Genomic DNA, 12,387 nt, shown 5'->3' on the forward strand with positions numbered 1-12,387 from the left:
GGCGGAGGCATCCTGGCCCTGGGCCCTGTAGCCACATCCCGTCTGTGCTGTGTTCTGAAGGGCCAATAAACCCCCCTCGATTCTACGCCTGGCGAGTCTCTTCCTGCTGCTCTGGGGGGGCAGGGCCGGGGAACCCCGACTGCGTCGTCACACGCAGGGGCGGCCCCACCCCCAGACGGGTGGCGAGTGCGTGGCCCCGCCCCCGGACGCCCAGGGCATGAGCAGCCCCGCCCCCGGGCGCCCGTGTGTGAGCGGCCCCACCCTGGGCACCTGGCAGCCCCGACAGGTTGGGCACCACTGTCTGAAACCAGCCAGGCAGGAACAGCCGCTTACAAGAGTAGACAGCCCCCCCCCCACCAGTCACACCCGGGCGGAGGTGGCTTCCCCAAAGGTGCCACATGCCGGGCGGCTGGGCAGGGGCCACGAGCTCTTGGTGGCTGCTGCCTGGGTTAATGTTTAAGCACCGGTAGAGGCGCGAGAGGAAATCGTCAAGTGACTCAGCATCGCCGCTGGAACCGGGCCGGGAGCCCACATGGGAGCCGGGCCCCCGGATCCCGTCTCAGCAAGGTAAGAAGGGGACAGATTCCCTGCGCAGCCACATCCTGGTCTCCCTGGCCATAGATACCGACCCCCTTGTGACCCGCACACACTTCTCTACCCCTTCCACGCTGCAGGGACACACCCACCCTTCCCCAGTTCCTAGGGCTCAAGGTGCAACCCTGGGAATTTACACACCCACCCTCGCCCAATTCCTAGGGCTCAGGGTGTAACAGCCTGGCAGGATCTTTCGCCAGGGAACGAGCCTCACGCAGTAATGTCCTTACCCTCTATCGTGTGACGATTCCCAGACCAGCACGCAGGGTCATGCTCACCGGTCCTGATACAGACAGGCAGCCTTCCCCTGTTGGCCAGGCAAGGTCAGTCTCTCCGGTCTTAGGCTGTGTCTCGGAGGGGGGTTCTTCTTTTCCAGGTCTTCCCCCCTCCTCCTGGTCCTCTTCCAGCCTTTTCTTCCTTCAGTGCTTCTGATGATCTTCCTTCTTCTCCTTCTTGGACCCCAGTTTAGATAATGAAACCTGAGTCTTGCTTAGCTAGACCTTCACCGATTCTTTTAGTACAATTTTACTAACCAATCATAACAAAATCACCTACCCAATCATCTTCATTGATTTACACCTAGGCTATGTCTACACTGTTAAAAGCATTTTTGGAAAAGCGCGTCTAGATTGGCAGGATGCTTTCAGCTAATCACCAACCCACCCTGCCCAGCCCTCAATCACCCACCCACCCTGCCCATCTGCCAACCAACCAGCCACCCAACCCACTCATCCGTCAACCAATCCCCCACCCACCGTGCCCATCTGCCAACCAACCAGCCACCCAACCCACTCATCCGTCAACCAATCCCCCACCCACCATGCCCATCTGCCAACCAACCAGCCACCCAACCCACTCATCCGTCAACCAATCCCCCACCCACCATGCCCATCTGCCAACCAACCAGCCACCCAACCCACTCATCCGTCAACCAATCCCCCACCCACCATGCCCATCTGCCAACCAACCAGCCACCCAACCCACCCATCTGTCAACCAATCCCCCACCCACCGTGCCCATCTGCCAACCAACCAGCCACCCAACCCACCCATCTGTCAACCAATCCCCCACCCACCCTGCCCATCTGCCAATCAAACAGCCACCCAACCCACTCATCCATCAACCAATCCCCCACCCACCCTGCCCATCATCCAACCAGCCACCCACCCTGCCTATCCATCAACCACCCATTCACCCAAACTACCCATCCATCAACCAATCACCAACCCACCCTGCCCATTGTCCAAACACCCACCCACCCAACCTACCCATCTGCCACCCAGCCAGCCACCAACCCACCCATCTGTCAGCCAATTACCCATCCACCCTGCCTATCAGTCAACCACCCACCCAACCTGCCCATCCGTCAACCAATCACCAACCCAAACTACCCATCTGCCAGCCAATCACCCACTGACCCGCCCATCTGTCATCCAACCACCCATCCAAACTACCCATCCATCAGCCAATCTCCAACCCATCCTGCCCATTCTTCAACCACCCATCCACCCACCCAACCTCTCCATCTGCCAACCAACAAGTCACGCAACCCGCCCATCCATCAACCACCCACCCACCCACCCTGTCATACCTCTCTGTCAGCCAATCACCCACCCACCCTGCCTATCAGTCAGCCAGCCACCCAACCAACATGCCCATCCATCAACTGGTCACCCACCCACCTTGCCCATCCATCAATCAATCAGCCACCCACCCTGCCCATCCACCAATTAGCCACCCACTCAACTTACCCATCGCTCAACCACCACCCACCCATCCTGCCCATCTCTCAACAAATGATGCACCCATCCTACCCATCCCTCAATCACCCACCCACCAACCCTGCCCATCTGTCAACCACCCACTCACACAACCCGCCCTTCCCTCAGCCACCCACCCACTCAACCAAGATGCCCATCCCTCAACAAATGATGCACCCAACCTGCCCATCTGTCAGCTAAACACCCAACCACCCCATCCATCTGTCAATCCCTCCCCCCACTGAGCCTGCCCATCCATCAATCAACCAGCCACCCAACCTGCCCATCCATCAGCCAACCACCCACTCAACCTGCCCATCCATCCACCCAACCATCAACCAACCTCACACCCACCCTTGCCTTCTGCTCCAACCACATTATTTTCTCACCCATCTGGCCACACACCCAACCTGCACAATCATCAACCAACCATCGACTCAACCTGCCATTCTAGCCCTCTGTCTTTCTCTCCACCTGCACCATCTTCCCCCACATCTGGCCACCCATCCACCTCTCCCCGTTCCTACCTCATGTCTCCCTCCTCCTTTCCCGCACTCCTTCCCATACTTTCCACCCCATTTTCCCATGCCCAGGGCACCAGCTTTGTAGTGCAGGCAACATTTTGACCCATCAATGTGGTTCTCAAATTCTTGCTCTGTCCCTGCCCCCCAGGCCAGGCCTGCTCAGAGCCATGGGACGCCTGATCTCTAGAGTCCTTCCCCGGCACGTTCTCTTGATCTCCTTCAACCTGCTGGTTATCATGGGCATCTGTGCCTTCCTACACCTGCAGAGGAAGTTCTCCTACCAGGGACAGAAGTTCCTCTCCCCCTGGGACTCTGTGAAGCCCCCGCACAAGCAGCTCCCTGCCATAGAGCAGGGCATGTGGACCGTGAACTCCATGGGGCGCCTGGGGAACCACATGGGGCAATATGCCACCCTCTATGCCCTGGCCAAGATGAACGGGCGCCAGGCCTACATCCCGCCGGAGATGCACCAGCAGCTGGCCCCGCTCTTCCGCATCACCCTGCCCGTGCTCTCCAGATACCAGGTCTGGCTCATCCCCTGGAGGGATTACTGGCTCCACGACTGGATGTCGGAGGAGTACAGGCACATCGAGGGGAAATACATCCGGCTCACGGGCTACCCCTGCTCCTGGACCTTCTACCACCACCTCCGGCAGGAGATCCGCCAGGAATTCTCCTTCCACAACCACGTCAGGGAGGAGGCCAACCGGTACCTGGCCAGGCTGCGTGGGCAGCACCGGAACGTGACCTACGTGGGGGTCCACATCCGGAGGGGGGACTACGTCCGGGTGATGCCCCAGCGTTGGAAAGGGGTGGTGGCGGACAAGGCCTACCTGGACAAGGCCATGGGCTACTTCCGGGCCAAGTACCAGGAGCCGGTCTTCGTGGTGACCAGCAACGGGATGGACTGGTGCCGGGAGAACATTGACGCCTCGCGGGGGGACGTGCATTTCTCGGGGGACGGGAAGGAGTCGTCGCCGGGGAGGGATTTCGCTCTCTTGGCCCATTGCAACCACACGATCATGACCATCGGGACCTTCGGCATCTGGGCCGCCTACCTGGCCGGGGGGGAGACCATCTACTTGGCCAACTACACCCTCCCCGATTCCCCCTTCCTCCAGCTCTTCAAGCCGGAAGCCGCCTTCCTGCCCGAGTGGATCGGGATCGAGGCCGACCTCTCCCCGCTGCGGGGCGGGACGTCTGGCTAACGGAGCTCGGCCACGGGCTGCCAACGGGATCCACCCGCCGTGGCTTGGCCGTGGGCTGAGGACAGGGCCGGGCGAGCTGGGCTGGGGAGATCGGGGCAGACTGGAGCTGGGTCGGTGTGATCAGAGCCCCTCACGGAGGAGCCACAGACCCGGGGGTGTTCCTAGAGGCAGGGTCCGGGGATCCAGGTGCTGGGTGGCGAGGGGGCTGCAGGCTGGTGAGCAATGGGGCTGGGCCCCAGGACATGGGGGTTCAGGCCCCAGGAGGGGGGGAGAAGCAACGTGAGGAGCCGGGAAAGGTGACTCTTGACAAGCGTCGGCCGCATTTCGGGACTTGTGGTCACTTGTTTGTTACATTCACTCTTTGCTGTATTGTGCTGCGTGCGTGTGTGTCAGTCTCTGCATGAGGCGCGGGGACCCACTGCAGATGTGTATCGGGCCTTTGCACCTGAGGGCCAGGCATAGGAGACAGGAGCCCCTACCCAGGAAGGGCAGGCTGGGGACTAGGGCCTGGCGGAAGAGTCAGTCTAGCTGGGCCAGGAAGAGAAGGGGGCTTAGGGCAGGAAAGGAGGGAGAAGGGCTGAGTCCCATCTGGGTGCAGGGTTGGGGACCCCCCGATATTGCATCCCAGTGGTAGCCCAGGATGGGTGGCCTGGCCTGCACCCCGTGGATGGAGCAGTAAGCGACTGGGGGGCAGTAGGAGCAGGGGGGCTTGGCCGTGGGACGCGGTTCCAGGATGCGGAGGGGCAGGTGGCCGAACCCGAGTGTGGCCGCGGAGAAGGAGCGCGCCCCAGGACCGCGGGAGGTGGCCCCGGAAGGAGGAGGGGTCTCCCCTGGGGGGAACGACGCCCAAGAAGGGGTCCCCGAGGAGTCCTCACGGACCAGGGGTCCAACTTCACGTCCGCCCTGCGCCGGTGCGTGCGGGAGAAGCGCAGGGTCCAGGCCTCCTGGGCCTCGGCGTCTCGCTCCCGGTCCAACGGGCCAGTGGGGAGGTCCCATGGGACCCTGAAGCAGACGCTGGAGGCCTTTACGGACCAGCACCCGCCGGCCCGGGACGAGGACCTGCCCCACCTGCGGTCTGCACACAGGGAGGTGCCCCAAGCGTTCTCCCCGACTGAGCCATGGTGCAGGAGAAGAGGTGGGGACCCCTGAGCTTGCTGAGAGATTTACGGGAGGGGGTGGACTCCCCGGATGGAGAAGCGGTAGCGGAGGGGGTGGGTAGCAGGCAGGGGAACATCGCAGGATCCGGGAGACCAGGCGCACCTTTGGGGAACAGGCAGGGCACCGTGATCCCGCCTTGTCCGTATCCCTAGCTCTGGGCGGGCTGTGGGGTCTAGTGGTTACTGTTCGAAACCCCAGTCCCAGGGACGGGAGTGGAGCCTAGTGGGCAGAGCCGTGGGGGGCTGGGCGGCAGGGTCTATTCCCGGCTCCCGCAGGGGAGGAGGGTGTAGTGGTTAGAGCTGCGGTCACGGGGCTGAGCGAGCCTCAGGCCCTGCAGTGGCAGGTGCGGCAGGGCAGGCAGGGGTGGGGCGAGCTGGCTGGAGACGTGCCCAGATCTGGGGCGGCGCTAGGGGATCTGGGCTGTGGGGGGGGGGGGCTCTCCCTGGCGGGCAGGGAGGGGCGGGGCGGAGCCTGGTGGGGGGAGGGGTGCCCGACACCCAGGGGAGCCTCTTCCGCCGTGGACCCCGGGCTCTTGGGGTTAGTAACCCCAGCTGGGGACAGAGCCTCCTCCTAAAAGGCGGGGGAGGGGAGCAGGGCCTGCCCTCCTCCTGGCGGGGGGGGGGAGCTAGCGGGAGGGGGCTGGGCTCCCCACTCCCGCCTGCAGCCCCTGCCGGTCCCATCCCCGGCCCTGGGACCCCTGTGCAGCTCCCTCTCCCGGGACAGACGGACGCACCAACGGCCGCGATGCTCAGAGAGGTTTTATTGGGGGGGGGGGGTCCTGCGAGGGGTGTGGCAGGGCAGTCCTTGGGGGGAGGGAATGGGGGGCAGGGAGGGGTCCGACGGGGGGGGCAGATCTGGGGTCCTTCGTTTCTTCCTCCCCCGCCCGTCTACGAGTCTCTGCTCCTGCCGGAAGGACACAGAAAGGCGAAGAGGAAACTGAAACCACAGAAGAAACAACGTCGCCGCCCCGGCCTTGCGCCCTGTCTGAGCTGGGCCCCCCCAGCCCCACATCTGCCAGCGGAGGGCGCTGTGGGGCAGGGGTCCTGGCAGCGGGGGAAGGCTCCCTGTGACCCAGCCCAGCCTCGCCCAGCAGGGGGCGCTGTGGGGCAGAGGACAGGGGTCCTGGCGGTGGGGAAGGCTCCCTCTGACCCAGCCCGGCCTCGCCCAGCAGGGGGCGCTGTGGGGCACAGGGCAGGGGTCCTGGCGGTGGGGAAGGCTCCCTCTGACCCAGCCCGGCCTCGCCCAGCAGGGGGCGCTGTGGGGCACAGGGCAGGGGTCCTGGTGGTGGGGGAAGGCTTCCTGTGACCCAGCCCGGCCTCGCCCAGCAGGGGGCGCTGTGGGGCACAGGGCAGGGGTCCTGGTGGTGGGGGAAGCCTTCCTGTGACCCAGCCCGGCCTCGCCCAGCAGGGGGCGCTGTGGGGCACAGAGCAGGGGTCCTGGCAGCGGGGGAAGGCTCCCTCTGACCCAGCCCAGCCTCGCCCAGCAGGGGGCGCTGTGGGGCACAGGGCAGGGGTCCTGGTGGTGGGGGAAGGCTCCCTCTGACCCGGCCTCGCCCAGCAGGGGGCGCTGTGGGGCACAGGGCAGGGGTCCTGGCGGTGGGGAAGGCTCCCTCTGACCCAGCCCGGCCTCGCCCAGCAGGGGGCGCTGTGGGGCACACGGGGATGGGGGGTTTCACCTGCTCAGCCCTGCCCAGCGCCCGAGGTCTCGAATTTCTTCTTCCGGCCCTCCATGCCGCTCATGGCGTCGATGTTCTTGCGCCAGTCGCCCACTTCCCGGTTCTCCTGCGGGGGGAGGGGGAGGGTCAGACCTGATATCGGGGGGGGGGGGGGACAATTCCCTGCTCCCCCTTCGCCCGGCCTGCCCCTCCCCCCCAATTTCGCCCCCTCACCTTCTCGGCGTCGTCTTTCTTGACCTGCTTGAGGCTGGCCCGCAGGTCCATGGACACCTTGTGCTTGGAGCCCAGCAGGGCCTGCATCATGGCGTCGGCCGAGAGCCGGACCCGCCGCAGCGCCGGGCGCTTGAACTTCCCCCGCAGGTCGAAGATTTTCTGGTTCAGATCCTCGATCTGGGGGGAGGGGAACAGAATGGGGGGGGTCAGGCAACAAAAGGGGGCTGCAGGGAGCGGGGTAGGGCGGGGGCCTGGCAGGGAGCGCTGAGGGGGGCTGGCAGGGGGCACTGGGCTGCGGGGGACATGGTGGAGGCCTGGCAGGGGGTGATGGGCTGCGTTGGGTGGGGCGGGCGCCCGGCAGGGGGTTGAGGTGCGGGGGGTGTGGCAGGGACCCACCAGGGGTTGCTGGGCTGCAGGGGGTGGGGCGAAGGCCTGGCAGGGGGTGATGGGCTGCGTTTGGTGGGGGAGGGGCCCAGCAGGGGGCGCTGGGCTGCAGGGGGCTGGAGTTGGTGGGCGGAGCGCAAGGGGCGGGGCTAACTCCCAGCCCTGCAGCACCATCTAGTGGCCATTGCAGTTATTGCACCTGGGGGCTGGCGCTGGGCTCCAGGACCCTTGCGCAGGGGGGGCCGGGCGGCTTCCCGGGGGTCTGGGCGGGTGGGGGCGGAAGGGCACCAGCCCCGCCCCCGGCCGTACCTCGTTGATGCTCTTGCTGACCCGAACCTGCATGTCGTAGCGCTCCTCGTCCACGCGGTCCACGCAGGCGTGCAGCTCCCGGCACAGCTCCTGCCGGGGGACAGTGCCGTGGGGGGAGATAAAACGGTTCCCTGCCCCGCCCCCCGCAACCCTCTGGCCCAGCCGGTCCCTCAGCGCCCCAGTGACCCCCCCCCGCCCTGCCCAGGGGTTACCTGCAGCTCAGCCAAGGGCAGGCTGGCCAGGGCAAGTGGGGCGCAGCGCTCGGCCAGGTACCGCTGCTTCTCCAGGCCCCGCTCCTCCTCCTCCTGCTCCAGCTCCTGCTTTGCCATCTGCAGCATCAGCGTCTGCAGGTGTGAGAGGGGCTGGGTGACACCCCCTGTCTGACACACAGGCCCATCGACCCGGCCTCCTGCCTCCCCAGGGGCCCATCAACCTGGCCTCCCGCCTCCCCACGGGCCCATCGACTCGGCCTCCTGCCTCTCCAGTGGCCCATCGATCTGGCCTCCCGCCTCCCCAGGGGCCCATCGACCCAGCCTCCCGCCTCCCCATGGGCCCATCAACCTGGCCTCCCGCCTCCCCATGGGCCCATCGACCCAGCCTCCCACCTTCCCATGGACCCATCCACCCAGCCTCCCACCTTCCCATGGACCCATCCACCCGGCCTCCTGCCTCCCACTCACAGGCCCATCGACTCAGCCTCCCCGCCATGAGCCCATCTACCCAGCCTCCCACCTCCCCACAGGCCCAATGACCCAACTTCCCACCTCCCAATGGGACCATCGACTTGGCCTCCCGCCTCCCCATGGGCCCATCAACCCAGCCTCTGGCCTCCTGCCTCCCTGCCATGGACCCATCAACCCCTCCTCCCCACCAGAAGCCCATCTACCTGGCCTTCCACCTTCTCATGGGCCCATCGACCCGGTCTCCGGCCTCCTGCCTCCCACCCATGAGCCCATTGACGTGGGCTCCTGCCTCACCTCCCATGGGCCCATCGACCCAGCGTCCCACCTCCCTGCACCCGGATGGGACGCCTGAGACGTTACCTTGAGCTGCAGTTTCCGAGAAGCTGTGATCTTGGATTTTCTCTGCATTAGAACAAGCCAGAGACTTTTTATAAGGTACCAGTGAGCAGGGCCCTGCCACATGGGCGCTGCCCAGACCCCCTGCCAACCCCAACCCCAGGGCCCTGCCCCATGGGTGCTGCCCAGACCCCCTGCCAACCCCGACCCCAGGGCCCTGCCCCATGGGTGCTGCCCAGACCCCCAGCCTGCTCTGAGCCCTGCCCCATGGGCACTGCCCATACCCCCTGACAACCCAAGCTCAGAGCCCTGCCCCATGGGCCCTGCCCCACTGGGTGCTGCCCAGACCTGCCCCACTGCGAGGGAGTCTGGGGCGGGGCCAGGAGCCAGCCCCAGGACTCGGGGGGTGGGGAGACGTGGCCCGGGCCCGGCGCCCACCTTGACGTGCGGCTCCGTCGCGTAGGCCCGGTAGTTGGCAGAGGATTTGCGCCGAAGGGGTGGCCTGGCGGCCGGCGGCGGGGGTGGGGGGCCCGGCTTGGGGGGCTCCGGTTCCTCCTCAGTGGCCTCTTCTTCCTCCTCCACCACATCCTCGTCCTCCTCCTCGTACTGGGGGGGGGGTCAGGCTGTCAGGGTTTGCAGTGAGGGGCCGAGGCGTGAACCCCCCCCCCGAGTACAGGCAACAACCCGAAACAGTTTGGAAAGTGGGCGGAGTCATTTACCGGGATGCAGGGGGTCACAAAGGGGGGGACTTAGCAGGGGGTAAATTCCAGGAGAGTATCTATAGTAGAAGGGTGGGTGGCTCAGGGAGGCGGGGGATGGGGCAGGGGCTTGTCCCCTCCAGGGGGCGCCAGCTCCCCTCCCACCCCCGACCCCAGGGCAGGGCCTGGCTGGCTCAGGGGGTCGGGGCATGGGGCAGGGGACTGTCTCCTTGTGACGAGGCGCCCCCGCCCCACACATTCCCCGTGGCCGGCCAGGCGCTGCTCGGCCGCCGCGGCGGGGAAGGGCGCCCGTGTGCGGCTTGCTCCCACGCCGCTCGGCCGTCGCCCTGGGCTGACGTCAGGGCAGGCGACGTCCGAGATGGCCCGGAGCGGGCGGGGGGAGCGAGGGGGAGGCCCCGCCCCGCCCCGCGGGAAAGCAGGGGTGGCGCGGTGTCCCGGACCGGGGACGTCGGGGGAACGACGCCAGCGGAGGGGGGCGGAGCCGGGGCGATCAGCCGGCACGGCCCTGCCTGCGATAGGAGGAAGAGAAAGGGCGCGGCGTTTTAAAACGCTGCCGCCCAGACCGGGGGGTGGGGGGGAGCCCACGCCAGGGAGTGAGAGGCCGTCCGTGGGCACGCTACCCCCTTCCGCAACCCTGGGAAGCTGAGCTCCGAGGTAGAGGGGCTTCCGAGGGGCAGACCCGGTGTGGTTGGCGGGCTTGGATCTCACATAACCCCCCCCCAGGAATCCCCCCCAGGCATCACAGGGGAGAGAGGCCCCGGCTCCTCCTTACGGTGACGTCCTCCCTGCGGAGACAGAAAGCGAAGGGGATTAGGCGCCGGCAGCCCCTCCCCCCAGCCACCTCCCGCTTCTCCACCCCCACAAGTCGAGGATTTGTCCTCTTGGTGCACAGGGAAACTGAGGCACACAGCAGGGCATTGACGTGCCCTCCTCAAAAGTCCCATGGGTTGGGCTCCCTGCTGCTGTATCCCTCAGGCCTCATCCCCCACCCCCCAGCAGGGGAGAGAACCCAGGTTCCCAGCGCAGCTGCTCTAACCACTAGGCCCCGCACTCCTCCCAGAGCCAGATGGGTCAAAATCCCGCTACTCACTCGTCTGCCATGTCCCGCTGCGACTGCCCTGGGAAGAGCAGGGAGGGGAAGACGGAAAATATGATTTGCCCTGCACGGGGTGGGGGTCCGGCCTCCGGGAATGGGGCAGGGCCTGGCTGGAGGGGGGCGGGGGTTGGACTCTGCCTCAGACCCGTTATCTGCCTCGGGCCTGGCTGCTTTGCCCCTATTTGGGGCGGGAGGCGCTCGGGCTGATAAGCCCCTAAGAGGGTGAAGCTAAATATAAACCCCCCGAGTGCTGCCCTGGGGCCGGCCTGAGGCTGGAGCCGGCTCGGGGTGGGGGTGGGGCGGGGGATCCCCCTGCACTTCCGGGGCGCGGGCGGAGCTGGGCAGGAGCCAGCCGGAGCCCAAAGATGCTGCGAAGGGGGGGGGGTTGGGGCAGATTTCGGGGGTGTTGGACGGGGCAGGGCTCAAAATATCCCCCGGCAGCCAGTCCCCCTCAGAGCCCCTCCCGTCCCTCCCCCTGGAGGTCAGGGGGCCCCTCCCGTCTAAACCCTCCGGGGGAAAATAGGGGGCAGGTGGGGCCCCTCCCATCCATCCCCCTGCTGTGCTTTTGCGGAAAAGCGTCCGTGCCAATCTAGACGCTCTTTTCCGAAAATGCTTTTAACGGAAAACTTTTCCGTTTAAAGCATTTCCAGAAAATCATGCCAGTGTAGACGTAGCCGGGGTGTAACCAGGCGACACTTTTTGCTGGGCAAGCTGGACAAAGGCTGGAGGGACAGAGATGGGCGGCTGAGCGAGTCTCGCTGGCTGGGGGGCAGAGATGGGGGGCAGGCCCCTGGCTCTGGGCCGCCCTCTCCCCACGCTGGGGGGGGCCTGGCTGCTCCTGCCCCTGTGCAGACAAGCCTGTGCTACGCTGTGTCCCCAAGAAGCAATTCACTTTGTTCTCCCTGCTGGCTGGGCGTCCCGTCTGGCTGCGGACGGGGGTGCAGGGCCCGGGGGCGCCCCACTTCTCGGTGCTTGCGGCTCTAAGGATCCTGCAGTGGCTGGCGTGCCCGGCCTTTCCTCCTCCGTAATCCCCCGCCTCCCTCTGCTTGTTCAAACTCCCCGCCCCAAGGCAAAGCTGCCCCCCGCTCACACGCTGTTGCGCTTAGGAACAGGGCGCGCCGCTCTGAGGAGACCGCAAGTATGAAATCCAGGGGGGGGAACTTTAGAGGCCCCAGCCCTTCTACAGGACACCCTGGGGGGAAGGACCCAACAACGGACTAGCAAGCCCCGAAGCTTTCTGCATCTCCCAAGAGGGCATGTTGCTGTTGCCTGCCCCATGGCCACTGCATTAACAGTGGGGCTGCCCCACCCCCCGGACCAACGGGGGCATGATCTGCGCCCAAGGGTTCACTGGGACAGTGCAGAAAGGTGTTGACTGGCGTAGGTTACGGTAATACGCACACAGGCACCATGCTCAGACTGCCCGTCCGGAGGCAGGCACAGAAATCTTCCCATTTCACAGGCGGCTGAACGCGCCGCGCTGCAGCTTGCCAGAGGGCGACCACGAGGGCCAGCATCCCGGGGGACCCCTTCAGGCCTGCAAGGGGGCGGGGGAGGGGGGAGGAGCTGCCTTTTCTCCCAGTCGGTCCCACGTTTCTGCGGTGATGCAATTTTGTCCGGCGAGGGCGAGCCCGTCCAGAGAGCAGGCCCCGGCCTGGCCGCTCATCACGGTCCATATCCGCCTGCCGAGTCCTGCTTTGCCTTAAAACAGGGGTCACCAACCAGTCT

At 65.9% G+C, this 12,387-nt stretch overlaps 2 protein-coding genes across 5 annotated transcripts; one reads left to right on the forward strand and one right to left on the reverse strand.

The window, feature by feature from the left end:
* The first annotated feature begins 407 nt into the window (after window positions 1-407).
* LOC142825614 (galactoside alpha-(1,2)-fucosyltransferase 2-like) lies at window positions 408-4,437 on the forward strand. The gene is made up of 2 exons (XM_075917593.1): window positions 408-567; window positions 3,027-4,437. The coding sequence occupies exons 1-2, from the start codon at window positions 533-535 to the stop codon at window positions 4,084-4,086; spliced, it is 1,095 nt and encodes a 364-aa protein (XP_075773708.1). The 5' UTR covers window positions 408-532; the 3' UTR covers window positions 4,087-4,437.
* A 1,548-nt stretch (window positions 4,438-5,985) lies between these two features.
* Window positions 5,986-9,914, reverse strand: LOC142825613 (troponin I, cardiac muscle-like). 4 transcript variants are annotated; one of them, XM_075917586.1, is made up of 8 exons: window positions 9,564-9,914; window positions 9,283-9,450; window positions 8,869-8,910; window positions 8,038-8,169; window positions 7,826-7,915; window positions 7,133-7,309; window positions 6,920-7,025; window positions 5,986-6,150 (listed from the first exon to the last, which is right to left on the reverse strand). In XM_075917586.1, exons 4-7 carry the CDS (start codon window positions 8,161-8,163, stop codon window positions 6,924-6,926), a joined length of 495 nt encoding a protein of 164 aa, XP_075773701.1. In that variant the 5' UTR covers window positions 8,164-8,169; window positions 8,869-8,910; window positions 9,283-9,450; window positions 9,564-9,914; the 3' UTR covers window positions 5,986-6,150; window positions 6,920-6,923. The 4 variants fall into 4 exon arrangements, with proteins under 4 accessions (XP_075773701.1, XP_075773700.1, XP_075773699.1 ...); XM_075917585.1 differs by having other exon boundaries at window positions 5,986-6,180; XM_075917584.1 differs by having other exon boundaries at window positions 5,986-6,147; window positions 9,564-9,911.
* Window positions 9,915-12,387: the final 2,473 nt, after the last annotated feature.

The sequence above is a fragment of the Pelodiscus sinensis genome, unplaced genomic scaffold (genome assembly GCF_049634645.1).
Source record: "Pelodiscus sinensis isolate JC-2024 unplaced genomic scaffold, ASM4963464v1 ctg125, whole genome shotgun sequence".
Lineage (NCBI taxonomy): Eukaryota > Metazoa > Chordata > Testudines > Trionychidae > Pelodiscus > Pelodiscus sinensis.